Source organism: Hylobates moloch, unplaced genomic scaffold, assembly GCF_009828535.3.
Source record: "Hylobates moloch isolate HMO894 unplaced genomic scaffold, HMol_V3 SCAFFOLD_7, whole genome shotgun sequence".
NCBI classification, from domain to species: domain Eukaryota; kingdom Metazoa; phylum Chordata; class Mammalia; order Primates; family Hylobatidae; genus Hylobates; species Hylobates moloch.
The window spans coordinates 14,408,046-14,435,405 of NW_026652282.1; the positions used below are offsets into that span (position 1 = coordinate 14,408,046).

Here is a 27,360-nt window from a genome sequence, read left to right on the forward strand (position 1 = left end):
CTTAGCCCTCTGTGTGTCCCCTAGTTCCTAGCCCAGAACTTTGCAAAAGTAGCTGCTCAATACAAGTGAGTGGGTTTGAATGAAGGTCCAGACTCCCAGAGCTGCTGGACATGTCAACTTTATCTAATACATTTTTCCTACTGAAAAACCAAGTTTGTACTGCACCTGAGTCAGTGCTTTCTATAAATCAGAGACTCTTCTAAAATATCCTCAGGCCCTAGAATGTGTACTATCTCTCTAAGGTTGTGCCCTCCCCCACTCACTTTCCCCACCCCTGCAATTTTTCTTTGTTTTCCCACATTCCCCTCTCTACCCCTTCTCTCTAACCTCTTTTGCTAATGCCATCCATCCCCTCTCTAGACCCCTGTGATTGAGAATTTCTTCTTTGTATTGAATCTAAATTTCTTCTATTGCAATCCTGTGGATAAATGAAACCCATAGTTGGTGCAAAACCCCACTTGAGCTATTTGTGCCAATTTCATTTCCCTGCCAAAGTATACAGGGAGTCATTAACAAGTAACAAAAGCAATCAAACACATTTCCTTTAAGAATTTACATGGGACAATGCCTGGCATTGTCAGGAATCTCAAGAAGTATAAGCTGTGGCTCCTCTTGTCAGGGGCATAAGGATGTGGCTACAGATGTGTATGGCAATCTAAGATAGTCTGTGAGGAGTGCAAATGAGAGGTGGGAAACAGTGAGTGGTCCAGCAGCTTGGGGGTGGGAGGTAGAAGGCTTTTGTTGAAGATGAGGCTTGGAGGGTAGATAGATGGCAAACAGTGCAGGCATTCTAGGTATACAAGCCAACCAAGGTAACCAAGTTGGGCTCTCCTTTTTCCCTGATCCAATCCTCTTCTGAGTTATTTGCTCTGGAAAACTCAGAATGCAAAAGAGACAGAACACAGGGAAGGAAAGGAGTTCAGATATTTCATATACTGAATACCTGAGTACATTGAATACCCAGCTTTCTATCTTTAACCAGAAGGAAGAAAGGGGAGTGTGTGCGTTTCCACTGCTGTAGCAAAGGTTTTCCATCAATGTCATCTTTCCCTGATGATATGTATACTCTAAGTCTCAAAGTGGCTCATAGTTGTTGCTGGTAAATGGGCAGGGCCCTCTCTTGCAGCCATAGTCCCCTCAGAGCAGCTCTTGGCGGGTGTGTCCTTCTGTAAATAAACACAGGGCAAACCCTGGCTTCTGTGGCTGGTTCATCTCAACAACTGCTCTCTGAGCTGAAGTGCACCTGGAATTTTAAAATAAAAATGGATGGAATGTGTACTATTCACAGGTGAAAAGTGTTTTTCCCCTGCCTAAAGACAATCTGATAAATGTGAAACGTAGAAAATAATGACCAAGAGACATGAAGGGTGCAGAAGCTAGGCTGATTATCCCCATGGGAGGAAGAGGCTGCCGAGGGAAGTGCATGGGCCTGGGCTCAGAAGACCTTGGCTTTGGTTTTTGCCTCTGCCAAAAATCAGCTCTGTGATCTAGGGTCAAATATTTTAATCTCAGTTTTCTCATCAGCACATGAAAGGAGTGGCCTAAACAGTGGCTTTCACAGTGTTTTGACTGCTACTCAGAGTAAGAAACACATTTTTACATCACAACCCAGCATACACACACAAACACACACGTGTGTGCACATGCACATGTGTGACACAAGTGATAGCTTCACAGAACAACACTGCATACAGTGCTCTTGGGTATTTTCCAGTCTGCTCTATTTTATTTCATTGTTTCTGTTTGTTTGTTTGTTTTTTAATTATACTTTAAGTTCTGGGGTACATGTGCAGAATGTGCAGTTTTAAAATGCTAGTCTTGACCTGCTAAATGGATTTCACAATCCACTAATGTGTCATGCTCTTGCAGCTTGAAAAAAAAAATACAGAAGTCCATAATTTCCGAGGTCCCTTCCAGTAGTAGAATCCAATGACTCTGCTAGACGCCTAAAGGAATTTTCTTAAAACAATAGCTGAGCTGTGACAGATGACTATGTGCTTACATTCTGGAGGAACTGTCTGGTATAGAACATGGCAGCAGAATGACCTGAAGATAAACAAGTAAATTACAAACTGCTGCTAACAAGAATGTCTAGGACTGCAACTCTGCCACTGGCTCAGAGTTAGGATCGCTGAGTCATTACACTAAATGCTGTCCGAGTCAATAGATGGCAGAGACTTGGGGACACTGAGCCTGTCAGAGAGGTCACAGGCTCCCCAGTTGTGGGCAGTCTTCTTTCCAGTTTCCAGAAATGAGACCCTCAAAGAGTGATCTTTAATAGCCTCATCTTTGTTTATACTTCACTCAATAAGAAGACAGGCAAAATAAAGCAAAAAGAAACTTGGAGAGCTCCAGACTTTCCTCTTGTGAATTTGGACCCTGATCCTGGCCTCCCAATCTTCTTTTGTTTTCAGCCCAGGAAAGGGAGCTAATATTTATTAAGCAGTGACACATGCCAAGGATGTTGTTACTTAATTGGAGCCTGAACCACTGCGTGAAGGCTCTGTGATTTCCCTTTCATAGAAGACTTGCTCTGGATCACACTGATGCTGTGATCCATCTTTCCATCCCAGAGCCCAAGCTCTTTCCACCAGCCCATCCTGCCATAGCTTAACTACAGAGTCTGGGTGGATTTTGGTGACTGGCATCAAATGGAGGGCAGGACAGGACAGGGCAGCACAGCACTCAGAGATCAAAAAGTTCAAACCCCTCCTTTGTAAAGATGGGGAACTTGAATCCAGGAAAGGTTCAACGACTTGCACAATGTCACATGGTGACAGAACTGCAACTAGAACAGGCTTCTACTGGTCTTTCCACAGGATATTGGACATTAAAACAACAATGGTAACAGTAATAATTAAACAGTCTTCCTGGTATGAAGCATCGTTTTGTTTCAGAAGCTGGGAAAACTATTTCTATGGGAAAAATTGTTCTAGATCTTTTTAGCATACAAATAAACACAGATATGTTCTCCTGTTCTGTAAGTGTTGGAATGTTTCAAGATGCTGGAATTTGTTAAGAGACTTAAATCTTTCTGATGCTGAGAGGTGAACATGAGACACTTCATCCATAGTGGGGAACGAATCTGAATTATTATGGTTCTACAGAACAGGAAACCCAGCAAGGAAAGACTCTGGGAAACTGGCTCTGGCTTTAGGCTGCTCTGCAGGTGACAGGAGACTTGGTGGTCCTTGCTCTCCTTGTACTTTACCCTGTTCTTTCCTCCAAACTGCCAAGCAGAGTGGGCAAGGGGATGGTTACCAAAGAAGAAAGGGCAGGCAGGAATAAATGGGTTCACTTGCTGAAATCCCCTTCCCATCCTCCCAATAGATCTGAGCACTCAGGCAGCAGCAACAGACACCTTAGGGAGATTTCCCATTTTGCTTACCAAGCTGATGGCTCCTGAGGATTGGCTTCAGCGTAGCAGGGACCCGGAGAACAAACCGGCTACGTATCTGTGACACTGACAATTTCAGATGCTTATTAATTGATTAATATGCCAACACACTCCTCCCTGTCATGGGGCACCAGAACGGATGGTTTGTGGAGGGATGTGTTCCTGCCCACAAAGCCGTGTGTTGGGGGTGGCTGTGATGGTAGAAGGGCAGGAAGAAGATTAGCAAGGTGTGGGTGGGTAAATGTGTCTGCAGGCACTCTGAGAACGTTTAAAAATTTTTCTTCCCTCCCTTGAAGGGGTACAAATTCCATTTCTGAGTCATTTTGTGCATTTTTCTGAAAATTTCACCACACGTAGCAGTCAAACTTTGATCTCAGCTGTCACCTCCGCCTTCTTAAGGAAGAAGGAGTAGCAGGGGAGAAAGCCAGTGTGGGGTGGGGATGTGAGGTAAGGAGGCTTTCTAGGAAGGGAGGCCAAGAATAAGCATTTTGCACTGCTCCCAGGGGGCATAAAGCTGTAAGGCAGTGGGATGCTCACAAGGCTAGGAAAGAGAGAATCAAATGAGTAGCACCCCTAGCAGGGCAGGGGAGATGGGGCTAGAGAGGCTGGGGCAAGACTAAGTTTGCCCCTGATTTTTACCCATTCCCAATAGTTCCTAAAACCAAGCTTCCTCCTGCTCTTAGAAATGAGCCTAGTCTTTCCAAGAGAGTGGCAGCCACTAGTTTTCCTTAATGTCTAAGTTAGCTCATTTCAGAGGACCCCAGTGACCATATCCATCCTTCCAATACATCATTATGAATCAAGATCTTGACAATTCCATTATCTCCAGTGTTTGACAGGGGAATGAACTAAGATCAGTCTATAAAGACTTTTCATTGCCCTGTGGACATTTCCTGCGATGGCATTTTCTTTCAGCAGTTTGGTTTTGTGGTTATCTGTTTGTGGTATTGTCTTTCTGACATAATAGAACACATCTTCCCAACCTCCTGCTAGGCACTTTCTGGAAGAGTCACTCAGTTCTTGGTTATACCTGATGCTATGGATGATACAGAGAGTAGCAGTTCTGAATCTTTGTTCTTTATTTTGAAAAGCACTAGATCCTTTTTATGTGGCAGATGGCCCATTCTCACTCCCCTAGCCCATCACCCTTAGCTTAGGGAAACTTATTTCAATATTGGTTTGGGAAAGGGTGGCTTAGAAGCCAAACAGAGATGGTTTCTGATCCCAGATCTTCTACTTACCAGGTGGATGACTTTGCAAATTTACTTACTTTCTCTGAGTTCCCATTTCCTTATCTATAAAATAGGGGCAATATTTTCCTCTTTGAGTTGTGTGAGGGTACCATGATATTATTAATATAATGCACCTGGCTTAGAACTTGGCATATGGTTGGAGCTTCCCACAAGAGCTTGTAGTCTTAGATGAGGGAAAAGATACATCCAAATAACCTTTTTCCTGTTGTGGAGGATAAAAATGACACATAGAGCCTTATTTCCTGTTGTAACCCTTGTCATTATCTTCCCCTTTCTTGGGGAGCAGTAACAGAGGGGAGGAATTGACAAGACAAAGCAAGTGACTGACTCTAGAGAAGTAGATAAAGTAGTGGGAGTGTGCATTAGTGATATGGTTTGGCTATATCCCCACCCAAATCTCATCTTGAATTGCACCTCCCATAATTCCCAGTGTCATGGGAGGGACCTAGTGGGAGGCAATTGAATCACAGGGGCTGGTTTTTCCCATGTTGTTCTTGTGGTAGTGAATAAGTCTCATAAGATCTGATGGTTTTATAAAGGGGAGTTCCCCTGCACATGCTCCCTTTGCCTGCCACCATATAAGACGTGACTTTGCTCCTCTTTTGCCTTCTGCCATGATTGTGAGGCCTCCGCAACCATGTGGAACTGTGAGCCCATTAAACCTCTTTCCTTTATAAATTACTCAGTCATGGGTATGTCTTTATTAGCAGCATGAGAATGGACAGACTAATACAATTAGTTTTCTATTATTATTTCTATTATTGCATAGCAAATCATTGCAAACTTAGCACCGTAAAACACCACCTATTTATTATCTTTCAATTTCCAAGGGTCAGGAGTCTGGGTATGGGTTAACTGGGTCCTCTGCTCAGGGTTAACTGGGCTGAAATCAAGGTGTCAGCTGGGCTCATCTCATCTCATCTCATCTCATCTCATCTCATCTCATCTCATCTCATCTCATCTCAGGCCCAGAGTTCTCTTTCAAGTTCATTGGTTGTTGGCAGAATTCAGTTTATTGAAGTTGTAGGAGTGAGGCCCTCAGCTCCTAGAGGCCACCTGCCATTCCCTGCCACATGTCCCTCTCCACAACACGACAGTTTGCTTCTTCAAGGCCAACAGGAGAGCATCTCTGTTGCTTTTTGTCTCTTTTAAGTATTAACTCAGGATTATACGCTCTCTTTTGATTAACTCAAGTTGATTGAGTACAGACCGTAAAACCCTTTTCGCCTTGTAATGTAACATAAGTCACAGGTTCTTCCCACACTCAAGGGAAGAGGATTATACAGGGTATGTGCACAAGAAGGCAGGAATCTTGGGAATCATCCTAAAATTCTGCCTATCACACAGTGGCCCCTGGATGTATCCAAATAAACAGAGGAAAAACCTTCTTGCTTTGCTTTGTTCCGTTTTTATGAGAACAAACATTCCTAGGGCACTAAGCCTGCTATCTTGCATAACTCAGCCATGGTGAGATTGTTAAAAAGGGAGGAAAAGGGAGCATGGTGAACCCGAAGATGCAGGGCAGCCTTACAATGGCAGTGGAGCAGCTCATGAATGAATGGATTCAACTGTGGTTGAACTGTTACTTAAGAAAATGAATAGATTTTTTAAAGAAGGAAAAAGGGGACAGTTTTCCCTGGAAGAGCTCTATTAGTGCCTGTCTGCCTGCCTCTAGTGGACACATAATACTAGTTAATGCTCTGTGACCAAATGACGTCACTGAGAGCAAAGGCATTAAAGAGTTTTCCTCCTTTCCCTGTCTAAGAGATAGACAGGATGGTGGCAACTGATGAGTGAAATGTTCACCTGCTAATGTGTGGCAGAAATCCGATTTAGCTTCTCAATGGAGAAAGAAAAAGATTTTGGAAAGAAAAAGGTGACGATCCCTGGCCCTGAAGGTTGTCATTGTGAGGGCTGGTTCTTCCCAGGAGCCATGACTAGGCTGCCCATGCTGGAACTCATGCATTACTCTTTGTATCTGTGAATTCACAGTCCCAAGCAGCAGGCAGAGTTTAGCAGCCCAGGAACTCAGCACTGGCTTGCCCAACAAGCACAGTAGAAATGTGTTTAGGGTATCAGCAAAGCATGGGCACCAAAAAATGCTTTTTTTTAGGTAACTTAATATTTAATATTTAATATTTAATAATGAGGGAAGAGAATTTGCTGAACATCTTTACACTAATTTTATGATATGCCAATTGATTCTGAAATTTGGGATCACCTACTGCAGAAAAGTGGAGGTGGAGGAGTAAGGACTATAACCTTTTTGGTGTTCAAGGCCCCTAGAGTCTTGATGCCTGAGACCATCCCTAGGGAACTGTATAATACCAAAATAGGAAAAGTCTGCCAGTGTCATTGCTCCCAAACTATTTCATCCAGGCAGAATCACAGTTAAGCCATTTTGCACAAAGCCAGAGAACAAATGCTTTATGAGGGTAGGGATTCCTGTGTGTTTTGTTCTGTGCTGTGTTCCAACACCTAGCACCGTGCCTGAGACTAAGAGCTACTTGGGAATGTTCCATGGGTGGATGGATGTTTCCATTTTCAGCAGCCTCTTCCCTTCCCTCATGTTGCCCAACTCCTTTCACTCCCACAAGATCCCAAGGCATCATCAGAAGACATTTTGTGTTTCTCAAACCTGCCTGATGATAAAAATAACTTTTCACGTAATATAGATTACCAGGCCTTTCTTTTGGAAATTCTGATTCAAAGTCTACACTGATGCCCAGGAATCTGTGTTTTTGACAAGCACTTCTGATGAGTCTTTTCTTCAGAGCAACATTAAGATAAATAGGAGGGGCTCAGGTTTTCCCCACACAAGAATTAAAGAGCCATGGCCACTTGGCCTGGTTTCTGAGGGGCTGTCAAAAGTTACCACCCTAAGCCTCTGGTCAGCAGTGCTAAGGGAATGAAGGACTAGAAAAGAGTCTTCTGGTCTACCTCTTAGTCACCTTGGCCCAGCCCTGTATCCTGGCTCCCACCTTCCTGAAAAGACGAGCCTAAAAGGAAGGGGTGCTCAGAAGCCCCTCTACTTCTAGGACTGCCCACCTGGCTTCTTGCCCATTCTTTCCACAGGCAGGCTTTCTGTTCTGTCCCTTCTCCCAGCTGTCATGAGCACATGAATTCATGGTCCTCTCTGTTGGGTTTAGTAATGACCTCTGCCCCCATTGGGTAGGAGTTGACTTTTGCATGCAGGGAGAGCCTGATTTCTCGGTCAATCCCCCATTACTCAACCAGAGTGGAAAGAGATGAGACTGGGAGGTGGGAGGAGTAGGGTGGGCCCAGGACAGGAGTCTGGATCTGGATAGCGTGTCTGGAGAGTAAAGCAGACTGGGCCAGTTCTTGCCATTCCCGAGGCTGACAGGCTACCCAGGTACTTGTGAGGTCCTCTTTGCAGCCATTTCTTAGTAAAAATCCTCTTGGTTCCTAACATCTGCTTCCAGCAGAATTTCTGTTTAACTCATGGAGAGTTCCATCCTAGGATCCATGTGTACATGAAGAAGATGAGAGTGAGTTAAATGCTGTGTTTGGGGGAAGGAAGCCTGCCTTCCTTGATCTCTTGAATGAGTTGCAAAAACTCATCTTGCATCTGCCTCAATACTCATTACCCCTATGATGGTTTCTTTAATGCGTATGCTCACCCCTGGGTGAAACCAAGGAAGAGCATTGCTTTGAAAGATGACAGGCAATGGAGCCTGTAGGTGTAGGACATGATAAGGATACCTTGGGGACGGGACCACAAGGGACAGAGGCAGGGCAAGGTATAGGCCAAAGTTCAGGTTGACAGCAGGGGCGGCGTGCAGAACTACAGCTCTGAGGCCCTGCGGCCAGAAGGCTGGAGCTGAGGCAGCCTTTCCATTCATCTCTGAGGCTTTCCTCCACATTTTTCAGAAACAGGACCCCCATCTCCACCTCCAAGCAGGCTAGCCAGGGGCTTGTCAGTGTTGATGAGCGACTGTGCCAAGGGTGAGGAATGAAGGTACGGAGAGGAAATTAGCTAGTCATAGGTAGACAGTTGGTGTCTTGGAGCCTCCCGTGCCTCGGCTCAGGGGCAAAGCTTGTCCCTATCAGTATCGTAAATGCCAAACCTTTCTCCGGCCTTGAGTTAGTTCTTAATGTGAATGCAGTAGTCTGGACTTCCACTCCACCCAGACTTTACTCCTGTCCTCTTCCCTACCCCAGGGTTGGCCAAAAGCACAACTTAAAGCCACTGATGGACAATGCCCTGTTTCTTTGTCTTGCAGCTGTCTCCAACCTGGACATCGAGAGTAAGCTGAGTGTGTACTACCGCGCCCCGTGGCACCAGCAGCGCAACATCTTCCTTCCGGCCACAAGGCCACCCTGCGTGGAGGAGCTGCACCGCCACGCCCGGCAGAGCCTGCAAGCCCTGCGCAGAGGTGACAGATCCTGGGCTTGGGGGCTTTTGCGGGAGACAACTCAGAGGTTGTCCCATCCAGGTGTCCTCTGTCCCATCAGCCCCAACACACCCCTTTATTGTAGCAAGTACTTTGAAACGCTCCCGTTTCTACCCTGAAATGAAATCCATGGGTAATATGCCCTACCCATACACATAAGAAAAAATAATATTATGGTCTAAATATGATAATAAAGAGAAATTAAAAGGAAATTATTTATAATAATATCTATTTCAATACGCAAATGCTCAGGCGTGACCCCACTGGAAGACATCATGAAGCAGTCAGATGTTTGCACTTGTCAAAAGTAAGTCTGGATTAAGTACAGACCTTCAGAAACTATTCCGAGGGGCAGGAGAGCATGGCCATAAAAACTGGTACATTCAGTATATATTAGATATGGGCAAAAAATAAATACTTTGGATTATAATGAAAAGGGAATTTGGCTTGACTCATAAATAGGCACTAGGTTTTTCCCCTATAAGAGATTCTGATGGAACATTTAAAATTGTGTGAGACCTGGGACACATTTTCATTGACCATCCTCTGCATTATGGGATGGCTGTCATCTTTGGCTCCCATCCAATCATTGTAACAATTAGAATGATCCCCTAGAGGGCTCTTCTGCTTCTCTCGAGAACCAGTGATCGGTCTAATGCCCCCATTCTTTTTTTTTTTTTTTTGAGACGGAGTCTTGCTCTGTGCCCCAGGCTGGAGTGCAGTGGCGCGATCTCGGCTCACTGCAAGCTCCGCCTCCTGGGTTCACGCCATTCTCCTGCCTCAGCCTCCCGAGTAGCTGGGACTACAGGCGCCCGCCAACACACTCGGCTAATTTTTTTGTATTTTTAGTAGAGACGGGGTTTCACCGTGTTAGCCAGGATGGTCTCGATCTCCTGACCTCGTGATCCGCCCGCCTCGGCCTCCCAAAGTGCTGGGATTACAGGCTTGAGCCACCGCGCCCGGCCATGCCCCCATTCTTTAGTGGGACACGTGGAGGCCTAGAAAGGTGAGAAAACTTGCTCAGGGTCACACATAGCAGGTTAGGTGTGGTACCAGGACCCAACCTAAGCCTCTGAAATGCCTGCCAGAGCTCTTTTCCTCCTTGCCATACACTGTGTCTCATGGAAATAGATACTGATATTTACATGTCTCTCACAGTCCTGAGAAAGCTAGAGATAACAATCTTTTAAGAAATGGCATTTTGCAAAAGTATTAAAATGCAAGTAAAATATTTTAATGTCATTATCAAAGTGGAGAAACAAAATGGTGATATTGTTTTCATCTTATTTATTCCACATTTGTATAACTCCTGCCTTTTCCCCTATCCTTATCTGCAATAGTTTGTTGCCTTCAATTATCATCTTTTTTCCCTCCTCATCTTTTTTTTCCTTTTAATGAAAGAGCTAACCTCCTAATATCCATAAAGCAATTGTTTCTAAAAATTTTCCTTGGTTATTAGGGGAAGATATTGTGACACTTACAATGAAGAGTGATGATCAGTATCCTCTAGAAACATCTTTGGCATACTTACCATTCACTTCAATTTTATAGTTGGCTAAGAAGTTCTTTTTTAACTTAAGCCACCTTCTGAAAATCTTTCTTTCCATGCTTGCCATTCCTTTGCAGCCTGGATTAGGCACCCTTCCCATAATATCCTGTGCATCCTCCCATCCTGCCACTTAGAATCTTATAATCAACCACTATGGGCCTGTTTTACCAACCAACCACTAATAAGCCATTAATCTATGAGCAACTCAAAGGCAAGGATGATATCTTATTAATTTAATCAAAGCACTTAGCATGAAGGTGACATATAGTAGGTCCTCAATGAACATTTGTGGAACTGAATCAAGTTTTGCAAAAAACTGGTTGAACATTGAGGGCACAGGATGACTATAAAGGAATCTGATTGTTCTCACCAAATCCTTTCTCAGGTCCCATCATTCGAAAGCTTGGGTAACATTAGCCCTTTAGGTATAATTATTTTTATCCCTTTATTTTATTAATAAGTCATCCCTGATTAGGATTTTATGGATTCCACCAGATAACACAAAGCTGCTCGTAAACTATCACATTTCACTGCTTTGTCAGGTTTAGACTTAAAGCAGAACTGAAGAACAGCAAGTGCCAATATCAGTTTTCTCTGAACTTCCTCCTGGGGGGCGGTGAGAGAGGGATGTGGGGCCTCCTGGGGTTTGGAAGGAAGACTGTGGAGATGCATTTTACCCTCCACAGACTGGCTTGTTTTGCGGTTGGCTCAATAGCATATCTTGGGTGTAGTAGTTTTAATAGCACTGCAGAGAGCCATAAACAAGAATTATAGCCATCATGGAATTAAAAACATGCAGTGTAGAATTAAAATTAGAAAGTGACTTTTTTTTTTTTTAACCTTGTCCAAGAAACACAATAGCATACTGCCGTATTCATCAGCATAATCTGCTTCTGCCATCTGGTGGCCATGAATAATACTGACCTATCAGACAACTGCCATGCTCAGCAAACGCTGCAGTGAGCATCCCTGTAGGTTCTCTATTTGGACAGCTGGAATAGCCTTGCTTCCACCATGAGGGAGTGGATAATGAAACATAGACAAATGAGGCTGTGGTGGCAGCAGCTCTGTGCTTCTTTTGGAGGTGAGACTGTAAGGAGAGAGCCGGAGGACCAAGATTAAAACCTGGAAATTGGCTGTCTTCAAGATCTGCTTGATAGCAAACCCCCCAACAAATTTTATTGAAGGCAAGGGAGTGTTCTAGAACCTAAGAGTCAAAAAGCAATAACATATGCTGCCCACAAGGAATCCCTGGTCTAGTGGAGAGACAGACAAGTAACCAGGTAATTTCAATACAGTGATAGGGAGGCTAAGAAGAAATGTACCAAGTCATTTCATAGAGCTTCAGGGAGGGCTTCGTGGAGGAAGTAGCATCTACATGTATTTCAAGTTATTTAGGCTCTGATTACTTTTTCCCCCTTTTCTTAGTAATTCTTTAATGCTCAGAGCCAGTAGTGGCTTTATGTGATGCTATCATTTATGTTTATAAACTCTGGAGAGAGAGATTCATAAGCAACCATAAATAGATAATTATATTTTATATTTCCTTTCCTTTCAAGTTTCAGGCTGCAGCATAAGTTTCATTGGTCTAAGGGAATAAGGAGCAAGATTCCACTGCAGTTTCAGGCTCTAGTGGACTAATGTTCTCCCTACCTCAGCACCAGAAAAAGGTATTATTAGGGAGCCACTAACCTAGCCTGCCTACTCCCAGCCTAGGGCAAAGAAAGACATATATTTAAGATTGTGTAGGAGGGGAGCAATTGAATGGAAAATTGAGTTGATATCTCCCTTCCAACTACTCCCCTCCTTTCACTTCTTCCTAACCAGTAACACCTGTAAGCGACTCTTCTGTATTGATTTAAGAAAGTAAACACTTTTCCTTGTGTTACCCATTTAGAAAAGCCCACTGTTTGCTTGCATAATGATGGTGGCATTGGAGGTGGGCACTTTAACAAGGAAGACATTTATCTTAAACAGCCTTCTGATAAACATTGACTTTGGAGGCAGTTTAGCAAAGACTACCTACATGGTTTTGAAGACTTTGCTCTGATTGCTTATGGGAGCCAACATTTGTCAGAAGAATCCCAAGCAAAGGGAGATGGGGAATACTATCACATCTTCTTGACACAGACACTACATTCAGGCAGCGAGGCACATGGACAGCCAAGTCAGACATGGATAGAAAATAGAAAGTTCAAGAGTGCTCAGTTCCTAGTTTAGGGGGCAGCACATTGAATGGGGCAAAGAAAATGGAGCCAGCATTGGGGAGCCCTGTCAGAAACAAGTAACAGGACCTAGAAAAGCCCATGGCAGTGAAGGCACCCACCACAGCCCATTCGAAATACAGAGAAATGAAATACATTCTAATTTTAAAAGACTAGACTTTGATGAAAGCATAAATTCACTCTCAGTCACTCAGCAAACATGTGATGTAAATACTCCCAGCATGAGTTATTTCCAGGTACCAACAGTTGAAAAATGGACTCACACAAATTCCTGAATATGTAGCAATCAGCTCCCCTGAGCCAGTGACAGCCAGCTCCCGTACCCAGTGGGTGGGCCGGGCAGCTCTGTTGTGTCTGTACCTACTTTCCACTCCAGTACTGATGGCAGCAAATCTTCCACTATGTTCTCAACTTTTGTTGTTGTTGTTGCTTATGTTGTTTTGAAATAAGTCACACTGAACTCAGAAGTGAGCCCTCTTGTACAGATTATGAGATGGACCCACTGAAATGTACGCATCCAATTTCATATTAATAGTAAGTGAAAGTTCAATTAAAAACCATTCTGAAAATCTTATTTGGTATACAAATTAGCTAAAGTAATGAAAACTCACTTTTTTTTTTCAGCCTTTTGCTAACACTCCCAAGGGGAAAAGAGAAATTTAAAATGCCAAGTGTATTTCAGTATTACTGCTTTTTCTCCTTCTCAGAACACCGGAGCCGGAGCGATCGCCGAGAGCAAAGAGCAGCTGCCCCGTTTTCCATTGCAGCTCCTCCACTGCCAGCCTACCCTACAGCTCACAGCCAGAGGAGGCGTGAGGTTAAGGACCGTCACTTTTTAACGGTAAGCTTGGTGGCCACCTGCAGCCCTATGCTTGCTGCTGATGAAACATCAGTTTGTCTGGGAGTCAGTTTCCTGCCTCTCAGTGAGAGAGGCTGGGCTGGCTAAGAGCTCAAATCATGGGCATTTGGGAACAAATTCATTTCCCCTCCTTTCATTACTGAAAGAAATGCCTCTTTTTTGGGATACAGACATATTTTTTAGTTAACTGGTAGCACAATGCAGTAAAGCAAGAATAGTTACAGACTAAAATCGGGGAAAAAAATACATATTTCAAACCTCGGTTCTTCTGCTTGCAAGCCGAAGGACTCAGGATAGGTTACTTATGTTCTTTGCCCTCAGTTCCCTCATCTGTAATATAGGGATATTAATAGTACCTGGTTTATAGGGCTAGAGGATTAAATGAGATAAGGCATGTAAAGCGCTTAGCCCAATGACTGACTGATACAGAGTAAGACCTCAAGAAATGTTAACCACAGCTGCCACTACTGTTATTACTAGTGAAGTGACAGCATGGCTGACTTGGTGGGGTGATCTGGTAAAGAACTTAAGTGATGCAAAAAATTACCATTTGAAGAGTGATCATGCCATCATTTCATGCTTTCCCATTCTCCAAAGGAGGCTAGTTCTCCAGGGTAACTTAATACCATGGTAACATCATCGCCTCTGGGGCTTTCAGCCCTGACCAGATGGATGTGGCTGTAACTCAGCCCAAGCCCTCAAGCATGGGTCACAGATGATAAAGCTGAGCCCAGCTCAGAACACCTGCAAACACTATCAGCAGCCACTACAAACACATCACCGCAGATGTGCCTTCTGGGGCCTCAGTGGGGACAACTGAGCACTTTGTGCCTCTGAGCAGGCATCACTGAAGTGAGGGACTATGGCTTTTGTGACCAAATCAGCCCACACTGCCTGTCTGAATGTCTGCATTCCTGCTGTCTTGTCATTCTGGTTCAAGACCCAAAGTCTAAAGAAGTTACAATAGTGTGGGTACGAGTTAAGGTTTTTACTAGAAATTAAATTTGCATGTATGACTCTAAATTGTGCACTCTCATGGCTTTTACAATACGCAAGAGAGATGCAAAATATTTGAGTCACATTGTGCCAAATATCCAGCCAAAAACAGACTTTATCTAAATGAATCCACATGATATAACATCCAGATAAGACCTTGAGTGATATTGGACAAAATATAAAAACATTTTTCCTATTTGTAGCTGGACTGCAGGCAGGTCCTTCAGTGCTCATCAAGTGCACACTGAGTGCCATGTCTCACTCACTACATTGCTGCACTGCAGCCCAAGGATAAGAAAAGGAGATAAGGGCCTCTTAGGGCTTTCTAGTTCTTCAGATAGAGCAGTTTCACATGCTAGTGATTTGTCATAAAGCAGAAGTTCTTAGGCAGCTCAAATCTGCTTGCTGAGGCATTTGCTTTTAATGAGGCATTTTCTGCATAAAAATGCTAAAATATTTTCCCATTCATTATAACATGTTTTATGGCTAATTAAGTTGGTTCTCTTGGAAGGGGGAGGTGAAAGAGAAGGATTTTGAGCATTTACAAAAATTACATAAAATATAACCCTTTCTCATGATCTGCATAATTTTTAATAATGTCTAAATACTAAAGTAAGACTATAGGAAAAAGCTTAAAATGATGAATAGCAACGAGAGTACTTCATTTACTTACCCAACAAACATCAATAAGAGAGGACTATGGATTACACTTAGGTAAACTTCAGTAAGTTTGTCCATCCCAAATGATAATACTTAGTATTTCTAAGTAATTTTAACTGTTTTATTTGTTCAAGAGTTTGGGTCACTACAAGGATTAGAAGATTTTCATTTGAGTTATATCCCTTAGGCCTGGATAGAACATAGTTCAAACTTACAAGACTGTATATTGCTGAAAGACAAATGGCTGCAGGTATAGGGACAGGAAATTTGTAGTCAAATTGCTGGATAGACATTTTCTTAGACAACTTTCCTTTCATGTATGAGATTTGGTGAAGCCATGCTTTTCTTCCTTTAAGAAAGCATTCATAATGAGATTGATATACAGTCTTCTGCAACTCTGCAGGCTATTGTACTGTACCTTGGTCATTAATGGCATGGACCATGAAGCTAAACTGCCTGACTGAATACCAGCTCTACCACTTGCGAGCTGTATGACCCTGGCAAGTTAGTCATTTCAGTGTCTTGGGGATAGAAGTAGATAGTACCTCATAGCCTTGGCATGAGAATTGAACATGATAATACATGTAAACAGTACCTCATACATAAGCACTACATAAACATCAGATATTATTATTATTAGCCAATAAATTCCCTGAAGTATCTATAATATGGTGATAAGATCATAGGTCTAACCGTGTTTAAATCCCAGCACTACAACTTTTTGGATGTGTGACTTGGAAAAAGCTATTGTATCTTTCTGACTTCCAGTCTCTTTATCTGTAAAATGGGGATAATATCAACTTTACAAGGTTGTTAAGGAGGCTAAATATGATGTTTTATAAATAAGATTAAACTATTTTATAAATAAGATTAAACTATGTATATGTATTTGTATTTGTGCAGTGCCTAAAATACCTGAATGTGAGTCTATATTCAAAATCGTTTACAATAAAATTCTTACCATCAAATGAAAAGCCTGTAACATATACTTACATATAAGACTAGAGGAAGTATAAATTGTTACACTCTTTCTAGAGGGCAAAACTCTAAATATTCATAACTTTGATCCAGCAATTTTATATCTAGGAATTTACCCTAAGGCAATAATCAGTGTATGCAAAGATTTATTCACTAGGGTGTTCATCAAAGCACTGTTTACAATGGGAAAGTTAATCACAAATATCCCAAATGTCTAACAATAGGGATTTAGTTTAATGAATACTGATATAACTATAGGATAGAATACAATATCAAAAATAGTGTTAGAGAAGAACATTTAATGACATGGGAAAATGTATATTTTATTATCAGGGATTTTTACATAGTTTATAAATTTGTGTATAGTATAATCTCAAAAAATGTCAATGAGTGTATATGTATGTGCACATATACATATGCATAGGGGGAAAAGGCTGGAAGGTTGTATATCTGTGATTCCCAAACTGTGTGCTGAGGTGCCTTAGGGCACTGCAGTGAACTCCTAAGGGCGCCATGGGATATTTTAAAATTTCAAGGGACAAAGTGTCATCTGTCTAGTAGCATCTGGTGATGGCTCCAAAGTAACCTCATAACTCCTACAAGTGAGAAGAGAGGACGCTTGGTTTCTTGACATTTAATTTGTACCAAAAGTTCTCCAGGGGGAACTCACAGGAAACAGGACGAGCCAATTTAGCATAAAACCCTAAACCCTTTGTTAGCTGAAAATTCAAGGAGTATCTCTAATTAAAGCCCATCTAAGAGTCCTTACTTATCAAGGGTGGCAAAGGAGGTCACTTCACAGAAAGGCTTCCTTAAAAAAAAAAGGGTATCTATTCCATCCTGCTGGATTTTGAAATTCTATAGCCAGAGATTAGTTTAAGATGATTTATTTGGGACATGAAGTTACTGTGGACCTGAGCTACAGAGAAGAGATTGAAACAAACTTGACGAAATCAACACTTGCACATAGCATCTCAACCTTTTCTTTAATGCACCACATAAACTACAGCTTTAGGCTGGTAAAGGATCTGAAGAGTTATCTGGGCCTGGCTAGGAACCAAATGTAAAAAGTTTGTAGTAAAAATGTTCCCAAGGGCAATATGAAAGAGAAATTGCCTGGGATCAACTTCTGTCCACATGAACTCTTGGCTGCAGACTGACTTGTTAAGCGTCAGAATACTGATTATTTAGGGAAAGGTAGGGAGAGGAAAGGGTTCCCAGTGAGGTGTGTTTGTGTACTAAACAAAAACCTACTTACTGAAAGTCATTTGCCTCCAGGCAGAATTTCTGGGGAATTTTTCTTCCTTGTCTAGGCTGTGGTCAAATTGAGAATGGCAAATGTGTATCAAAACAGGAGCATTTGCCAGAGCTGTAACAGGTAGCCTGTTCCCTGCAAATCCAACCATGTGTTTTCACTCTTGGTACTAACCATTAGAAATAGTCTACACAGCCTTTCTTTGGTAAGAAACAATACTTTTATGTGCTCAAAAACTATTAGACTTACAGTGCTGATGGCTAGAAAGTAGCCTGTTTGAGGCAGTTGAATGCACAGGTTTTCTGGTGGATCGAAATATACACTGAGACTCCCAGGTAGCTGACGATAACGGTGATACCCTAGGTCCCCATCTCCCATTATTTCCTCCAAAAATGATATAGAACAAGAAGGGAAAAATAAAACTACACAGAAAAACACACCATCAGCATAACTTGAGGACAGAGAATTCCCAAACATCAAATTGACTGTTAAGTAAAAGGAGAGAAAACACCAAGTCTCAGCATATTTCCTCCTGTTACAAGGTGAGGGAGGGCAGATTCAGAAAGCTACATGGAAGAGATGAACTAGCAGTGGGTCCTAAGATTGATCTAAAACCACCACCAGAAAAATTGTCTGCCCTAAGTCTGAAAAATACTACAAATTTTTTCAGATAGACACAAACTACAAAAAAGGACCTAAAAGTATGCATATTTTACAGGAGCAGTTTTCTCTATGTAAAGCTTCTGGGGGAGACAAAAGACAAACAGGAAGGGAAATCTGCCCTTCAGCAATTGGGAGTGAAGAAGAAAAGAGGCAAAAAGGAAATGTCTAGGACCCTGCAAGACAAAATAAAACCAAAAAATTCAAGGGCACGCAGGAGTTGTGTGTGTCCTTCAACTCCTGCCTCACCACCAAAACAAACAAATACACTAAAATATTTGAACTTCAACAAACTGACAGAAGATGGTGCCATTAAACTAGGGATCTTGTGAAACATACCAAAGCCACACAAATGAGTAAGAGATAGATTAGCAGATCCACATAGAGTGATTGCAAAAGATCAGTGAAAGAATACATGAAGCAAGGGTTTTATGTCCAACCATGCTGTTCATCAAGTATAGAAAAGCAATTTTCAACATACAGGAACTTAGAGAATTTTGCACCCATGAGTCCTTTATGAGGCATCTACCACAGGACAAGCTTCATCCAACCAAGGGATAATTGGGGAAATGTCAGCAAAAGGATGGGTAGCATACATTTTAATACATGTAAATGTAGATCTAAAACTAAAAGTATAGTAGAGGTGAAGATAGAAAACTAAGGTGCAATTTTAAATGTTGTGACAACAGAGAATGATACAACTAAAAATGAGAGAAGGGAGAGGTAAAGAAGAAAATAGAATAAGCTAATTGATTACTGTCTAGGCAATAAGTGGCTGTTAAAGGATACCAATAAGAACTAGTTAACCAGATAGTAAAGGCTTGAATAATAAAACAGGGGACTAAGGACATTAAAATGGTATAAGAACAAAGAAGACTACTAGCAAAAAAAAAAAAAAAAATACAAATCTTCCTAAACACCAAAAAATTGTTTTATATAAAGAGAGAAGACAACACATCTTACAGAGGAAGAAACATAACAAATATAACAAAATACACATAATTATAACATTTATCAGAGTTTAGTCATATCAATGAATATGAGTGAGCTTAATTTGCCTATTTAAAAACTTTTCAATTTGGCTCACAAAGCAAACCCAACTATATGCTCTATACATTAAACACACACAAGATTTTTATTTATTAATTAGGTCCTGATTGTTTGAAAAAACATGACCAAGAAAAAGAGAGAGAAAACACAAATAAAATAAGCAATGACAGGAAAAAATACCACTGAAACAAAAGAAATTTTAAAAATTATAAGAGACTATTTTGCAGACTTCTGTGCAAATAAATTTGAAAACCCAGATGAAATGGATAATTTCCTAGAAGAATAAAAATTGCCAGAATTGGCCTCATTAGAATTGGTAAGCTTAAACAGACTGACTTCCATGGGAGAACCAGAAGAAGTTATTAAGGAGCCATGCCACTAAAAAACATCAGGCCTAGATGGTTTCCCAGAGGAATTCTACTAAACCTTCAAAGTCCAGATGTTCCCAATGCTCTATAAATTGTTTACGAACATTGAAAATGAAGCAAAACTTCCCTACTTCTTTTATGAAGCAAGTATAACATTGACACCTAAACTGATAAAGACAGTCAGACCAATATCACTCATGATTATTGATTCAAAAATACTAAATTCAACATTAGCAAACAGAATATAACATCATATTATATTAGGAGATTAATATGCTATGACTAATGGGATTTATTCTAGGAATAGAAGGTTGGTTCAATATTAGGAAATCTATTAGTATCATATATCATATTAACAGATCTAGGAGGGGAAAACCCATATGGTTAGCTCCTTGGATACTGGCTAAGCTTTAAACAAAATTCAGTATCTATTTTTAATTAGAAATGCCTCTAATGTTTCCATACATATATGCATATATGTATGCATATATATCTAATGTTAGAGAAAACCCCATTTACAGCAATAACAAAGAAGACTAAATACTTAGGAATTAATTTACCAGAAATGTGTAAAACTTCTATGGGAAAAACTTTAAAGCACTCTTTAAAGACACAACATTAGACTTTTTCAAATAGAAAGACATCCCCTGTTCTTGGATAGAATGATTCAACACTACAAACAAATCAGTTCTCTCTAAGTTACTTAATAAGTTTAACACAATTTCAATAAAAGTACAAATAAGCTTTATTTTATGGAGTTAGATACTTATGGGAAAACAAACATATAAGACTAGCCAGGAAAACACTGAAAAAGGAAACCTAGCCCTACCAGACGTTAAGACATATTTAAAGCCTCTATAATTACAAGATTGTGGTATTGGCACATGAATAGACAGATGTATCAGTAGAATAAAACACAAAGTCCAGAAAGAGACCAGAGTATACATAAAAACATTCAATAAAGGCAACATCACAAATAACTAAGGCAAGAGATGGAGTTTTTTAATGATGCTGGAACAACTGCATAGCCATTTGGTGAAAGGAAAAATTTGATCAGTGTTTCTCAACCTCAGCACTGTTGACATTTTGGGCCAAATAATTTTTTGTTGTGGGGACCATCTTGTGCATTGTGCAATGTCTGCCAGCATCCTTAGCCCCTCCCCTCACTTGTGACAACCCAAAATATCTCCAGACACTGCACTATGTTCCCTGAGGGGACAAAATCACCTCTAGTTAAAAATCATTTAATGGGATGCATACTACCATACACAACAGTAAACTCCAAATGGATCAGGGACCTAAACCTAAAAAATGAAACCACACAAGTACTAGAAGAAAATATGCATGAACTATTCTTTGACCTCAGTCCAGGGAAACACTTTCTAACTCTGGCTAAAAATACAGAGGAAAGAAAAGAAAAGAAAAAAGAAAAGATTGATGCATTTAAACAGTAAACATTTTTGCAAGCCCAAACACCATAAAGGAAATCAAAAGACAACTGAAAAACTGGGAGAAGATATGTGCAACAGAAAAAGGGCTAATACCTCTAATTGATAAATACCTCTTAAAAATTGAGGAATAAAGAAAAGAGCAAAACCTTGGAAGAAAAATTGAGGAAAAGATGTGAACAGACAATTCAGAAAAAATATAGACATGTTTCTTAAACTGAAAAAAAATTGTTCAAGCTCACTCTCAATTAGAAATGCAGGCCAGAGCATTATGCAGCCTAGAATCCCAGCATTTTGGGAGGCTCAGGCGGGAGGATCACTTGAGCCCAGGAGTTTGAGACCAGCCTGGGTAACATGGTGAAACCCCGTCTCTACAAAAAAATACAAAAATTAGCTGGGCCTGATGGTGCATGCCTGTAGTCCCAGCTACTCAGGAGACTGAGGTGGGAGGATCACTTGAGCTTGGGGAGGTTGAGGCTGCAGTGAGCTGTGATCACACCACTGCACTCCAGCCTGGGTGACAGAGGAGACTGTCTCAAAAAAAAAAAAAAGAAATGCAAACAACACTGAGATTCCACATATTACCTATTAGACTGGCAAAAATCAAACAATGTAACAATATATTCTGTTAGTGAAACTGGAGAAACAAGCACTCTCATACGTTGCTGGTGGAAATTCAAACGTGGTCCAACCTAACTGAGGGCAATTTGGCAATATCTAACCAAACTACATACGCACTTACCTTTTGCTTCTGCAATTCTACTAAAGATACACCTCCAGTAATACAAAAAGGTTATTTCTTTCAGCATTGCTAACAATTACAAGATGTTGGAAACAACCCAAATACCTATACATAGAAGAGTGATGGAATAAAAGAAGCAGGAAGACCTTTATGAACTGATAAGGAGTGATTTCTAAGACATATTCTTAATTGAAAAAGGCAAAGCCCAAAAAAGTGCCTACAGTACGCTACTCTTCATGTTAGAAAGAAGGGTATGTGGTCATATAGCACATAATAATGCTTCTGTCAACAACAGACTGCATATAGTCTGTTGGTCCCATAAAATTATAATGTCATATTTTTGCTGTACCTTTTCTATGTTTACCTGTGTTTAGATATACAAATACTTCACATTGTTTTACAATTACCTACTGTATTCAGTACAGTAACATGCCACACAGATTTGCAGCCTAGAAGCAATAGGCTCTACCATATAGCCTAGTTATGTAGTAGGCTGTACCTTCTAGGTTTGTGTAAGTACTCTAAGATGTTTGCACAAGAAAATTGCCTGAGGACGTATTTCTCAGAATGTATCCCAGTCATAAGTGATCTATAACTATACAAGAAAATATACAAGTAACCACTTATTTGCATAAAAGAGTCCATTCTGCTGTGACACAACATATGCATCCCTAAAAATCTCCACACTGTGCAAAATTGCACAATAAAAAACAAAGGGCTTATGGAGAAAATGGGAGTTAGGGGCACAACACTCAAAAATTTCTTCCATGACAACACACACACACACATACAAACACACACACACACACACACACACACACACACACACACACAAATAGGAACCTAATAAAATACAATAGCGCAGTTATACACATTGGTTAAAAATACACAAATACTGCAATAAATTGGCACTTCACCCAGAAAAAGTCCTGGAGGTGCCTGGGGATTGGGCAACAGAAGGGCCATAGCTTGTGAGTTACTGGGAAGGACTGAAAGGAAGGTTACCTGAAACTGGAGGGAAGGTCATAACACCAGGTGTGGGCAGGTGTGGCTCCTAATATATGGAGTGAACTGAGGTGGCTGGTAGATATTTGATGTGTGTGTGTGTGTTATGTACTCTTATGCAGCTCAGTTCAGCTGTGTGCAGTTGCTGCGTTCATCTAGAGAGTCTCACGTTATGCTCAAACGTGAATACCTAAGATATCTTAGGTATTCAAGTGATACCTAAGATATCAATCACATTGGAACAATCAATCACATTGGAACAAATCTGAATCAATATCAATCACATTGATATCGATCACAGTGGAACAAACTTGAATTTTCAAAACATGCATTATAATGAAATTGACTGTACAGGAAGGATAAACCAGAAATAAATGAGATGGATTTCCCTACAGGGGATGAGTGAGAGTGGGGTAGAAAGAATGGGGGGATGGGATGGTGGTGGCAGGTTCAAGGGGGATGGCATTTCTCTGAGTATATTTTTTGGGTTATAGCTCGGGTAATGTTTTATATATCCCCCCATAAATAAATAATTATCATCAACCAAGATGTGAGGAGAACCCCAAATGGAAAACAAACAGCACCAAATAAACCTAACTACATTACAAATGAATAACAACCACCCTGAAAGAGGTGGGGAAGAAAATAGCTAACTTTTAATAACTTTGGAAAGCAGTATTTTCGTTTCATTTTAACCACGAATATTTATTGATAGATTAATGATATAATTTTAAATGGAACAGTAAGGCATAACTGTGGATTAAAACACCTTGCTTCATGCCTGTAATCCCAGCACTTTAGGAGGCCGAGGCAGGCGGATCACTTGAGGTCAGGAGTTTGTTCGAGACCAGCCTGGCCAACATGGTGAAACCCCATCTCTACTAAAAATACAAAATTAGCCAGGTGTGGTGGCAGGTGCCCATTAATCCCAGCTACTTAGGAGGCTGAGGCAGGAGAATCGCTGGAACCTGGGAAGCAGAGGTTGCAGTGAGCCGAGATTGCACCACTGCACTCCAGCCTGGGTGACAGAGTGAGACTCTGTCTCAAAACGAAAACAAAAACAGCTTGCTATACAACCAAAAGGGGAAAGTCATACACTTAGGAATTTTAAATATGCAAGTCAAAGAGCCTTTGAGTCAAAGAGCCCACAGATGACTATCAGATAATTCTTCCCTTTTATACAATTCCTATATTACATCACTTGATCACAAAGTTAAAATTTTACTTTAAAAGGAATTCTTCATTCATTCACACTTGAGTCACCCCACCTGGCCACTCCCCTGCTTCCCACCCCTTCCCCATCCCTTTAAGGTGGTATTCTTTAGCCATTCCCTTCCTGAATAATTGTGTGGGTCAGGCACGGTGGCTCATACCTGTAATCCCAACACTTTGGGAGGCTGAGGCTGGTGGATCACTTGAGCTCAGGAGTTTGAGACCAGCCTGGGCAACATTGTGAGACCTCTGTCTATAAGAAAAAAAAAAAAGAAAGAAAAGAAAAGAAAAGAAAAGAAAAGAAAAAATAGTCAGGCATAGTGGCGCACACCTGTAGTCCCAGCTACTCGGGAGGCTGAGGTGGAAGGATCACTTGAGCCCAGGAGGCAAAGGCTGCAGTGAGCTGAGATCCTGCCACTGCACTCCAGCCTGGGTGATAAGAGCAAAACTGTGTCTCAAAAACATAATAAAAAAAATGTGTGTACATTTTCCTTCTTAAGCAAGGAAGCAAGCAAACAAGTAAGCAATGAGTCAGAGAAAGTCCACCAAGGGCAGATTTATGATTGAAGAGACTTACACAGACAGATGTTAGGATGACAGCAACCTGATTACCTGATTCAATGAAGTCTAAACTAAGCTGACTCTAGCAAAGAAGCTGCACTGGCTTGCCCAGAGGCCTATCATTCCACCTCAGATTGGCCACAAATGTGAGACTCCATGTTTCTAAGGGATTAGCAGTGGTCTACATGAGAAGCCAGGAAGCCAATATAACCAGGCAGCTGATGCTACAATACATTTGATGCTTTAGATCTCCATTAGGAGCTGACTATAGCTTCCAGCATAATCATTTGCCACATGTAAAATCCTTCAAGATACTGAGGACAATCTTTAAATCTCAGACAGGATCAATTAGGAATTTCCTTAACAGTAATCTATTTGGAAATGTGAAGTGGAAAGCATTCCAGTGTACATAACATTGAGGCATAAACCATGCTGCAGAGGTGTAAATGCAGGAGGCTCAATAGGGTGCCCAGCCTCCTTGTTCAAAAAGCCATGAGAAAGCCCCCAGGCATATTGTCAGAGCAGCCATTGTGGTGGTGATGGTGTCCCCAAACTAAGCAAATCAGCAGGCATGTGGCTATTTTCTGAAGAACCAACCCTGCACTAACAACAGTAGTCATGTAGATACGTGTGTGGAGAATCACAGGCCAGAGAGAGAGAATGACCTGGGCAAGCCACCTAGAACACTTGGTTGTACACCTCACGCCTTTCAAGAAGAGCATCTCCACTAGGTGCAGTGGCACGTGCCTGCAGTCCCAGCTACTTGGGAGGCTGATGCAGGAGGATCGCTTGAGCCCAGGAGTTGGAGGCTGCAGTGAGCCATGATGGCACCATTGCACTCCAGCCTGGGTGACAGTGAGACTCTATCTCTAAAAAAAATTTAAAAATTAAAAAAAAATTTTTTTTTGGAGATGGAGTCTCACTCTGTCGCCCAGGCTGGATGGAGTGCAGTGGTGCGATCTCGACTCACTGCAAGCTCCGCCTCCCGGGTTCATGCCATTCTCCTGCCTCAGCCTCCTGAGTAGCTGGGATTACAGGCACGCACCACCACACCCGGCTAATTCTTTGTATTTTTAGTAGAGACGGGGTTTCACCATGTTAGCCACGCTGGTCTCAATCTCCTGACCTTGTGATCCACCTGCCTCAGCCTCCCAAAATGCTGGGATTACAGGCATGAGCCACCATGCCCGGCCAAAATTTTTTAAAAGAAAAGCATCTCCATCAAGCAGACCTTTAATGACTGACTGGGCGGAATGGAGGGGACTAAGAGATGGTCACATTCTTCTGAGAGAAGTGCTGGTTCCTGAAAAGCTCCCAGGGAGACAACGTCCCAGAGCCCCATTTATGAGTGAAGGTAAATAAAAACTTCCAGACCACAGAACTTTCTTGCCAAGTCAGAAATATATTCAATAGGCACTGCTTGGGGTGCCACGTGGAACAGAGGGAATTTGGGGGGTTAATAAAAATCAGGGAGACTAAAAGACCAAGTGCAGTTGCTGCATTCACACCCCTGTTGGGTGACAGAAGCAGGAAGCAAAGGACATATGGACAAGATTGGAGGAGCATGTGGAAGCCTACAGTCTAGTCCAGTGAAAGAGCTTGGCCTGGTTCCCCCTCTCACTTTCTCAGACTGGATGGACATGTGGCATCAGCAGCAGAAGAGTGGAGATAACATTTAGAAATGGAGAACCAGTGAATTCAGGCTGAAGAGAAATAGACTGGGTGTAGTATTCTGTAATGCCCTGTTTGCATCAAAGGCAGGCTTGTGTTGACAGAGCACATCTGGAGTTGTCATGCATCAATAGTAGTATTTTGGGAGATGGGGCATGATGGGGTAGAGGTGGGGCTGTTGGACAGGAGGACCCTCAAGTTCCAGTTGTTAAATACTAGAGAGCACGGAACAGTTTAGTCTCAGTTCTTTAGTCAAGAAATCAGATGTTCATTTCCTGTTCTATGTCCACCTTCTCCAAAAACTTAAAACATCCTGTGAAAGATATTGCATCATCCCCATCCCAGTTAGCCTCCTGGATGGTTCTGTCTGTGATGATGCCCAGTCGCTCATCTGAGTTATTCCCTCTGACCATTATGCATGGCTCCTGTAACAGCTCACTGCAGGAGATGTTGTCTAACATCTATCCAAATCATAAAGAGCAAAGTGAAGTTTGCTGCTTCAGCTGTCAAGTGGTTCTGGTCCATTCACATCTTTGCTCCTTTCGTAATCATCAATGGGTCAGAAATGAGCCAAGGTTCTTATGAATCCACAGAAGTTCATCTGGTCCTTCCCATCTTAACCAAGTGACCAAAGTTAATATCACCAGTAAGGGAACACACCTGTACATGGACCTCCTGATGTGATGCACTGAGATAACACTTCTGTGAGAGACCCTTGTCAAAAAATATGTTGCCTCAATCTAATCATGAGAAACATCTGACAAACCCCAATTGAAGGACATTCTAAAAAATAATTGACCAGTACTGTTTGAAAGTGTTAAGGTCATGAAAAACAAAGACTCACGCCTGTAATCCCAACACTTTGGGAAGCTGAAATGGGAAGATTGGCTGAGCTCAGGAATTTGAAACCAGCCTGGGCAACATAGCAAGACCTCATCTCTACAAAAAAAATTTTTTTAAATCAGCCAGGTGTGGTGGTGCATGCCTGCGGTCCCAGTTACTTAGGAGGTGGAGGTGGGAGGATTGCTTCAGACTGGGAGGTCAAGGCTACAGTGA

The 27,360-nt window shown here is 41.7% G+C and overlaps 1 protein-coding gene and 2 long non-coding RNA genes across 4 annotated transcripts in view; 1 reads left to right on the forward strand and 2 right to left on the reverse strand.

Moving 5' to 3' along the window:
• NHS (NHS actin remodeling regulator) overlaps positions 1-27,360 on the forward strand; it is a 366,882-nt gene that overhangs the window by 309,781 nt on the left and 29,741 nt on the right. For both annotated transcript variants that reach the window (XM_032756640.2, XM_058441608.1), the window contains exons 2-3: positions 8,895-9,047; positions 13,547-13,680. In XM_032756640.2, the coding sequence (XP_032612531.2) occupies positions 8,895-9,047; positions 13,547-13,680 (287 nt within the window). The remainder of the gene's footprint in view (positions 1-8,894; positions 9,048-13,546; positions 13,681-27,360) is intronic.
• Positions 1-27,360, reverse strand: part of LOC131383919 (uncharacterized) — a 64,555-nt gene that overhangs the window by 6,640 nt on the left and 30,555 nt on the right. The window lies entirely within an intron of this gene.
• On the reverse strand, positions 1,055-11,665 carry LOC131383920 (uncharacterized). The gene is made up of 3 exons (XR_009214326.1): positions 11,539-11,665; positions 3,389-3,463; positions 1,055-1,243 (listed from the first exon to the last, which is right to left on the reverse strand). It is a non-coding gene; the product is annotated as an uncharacterized LOC131383920 (long non-coding RNA).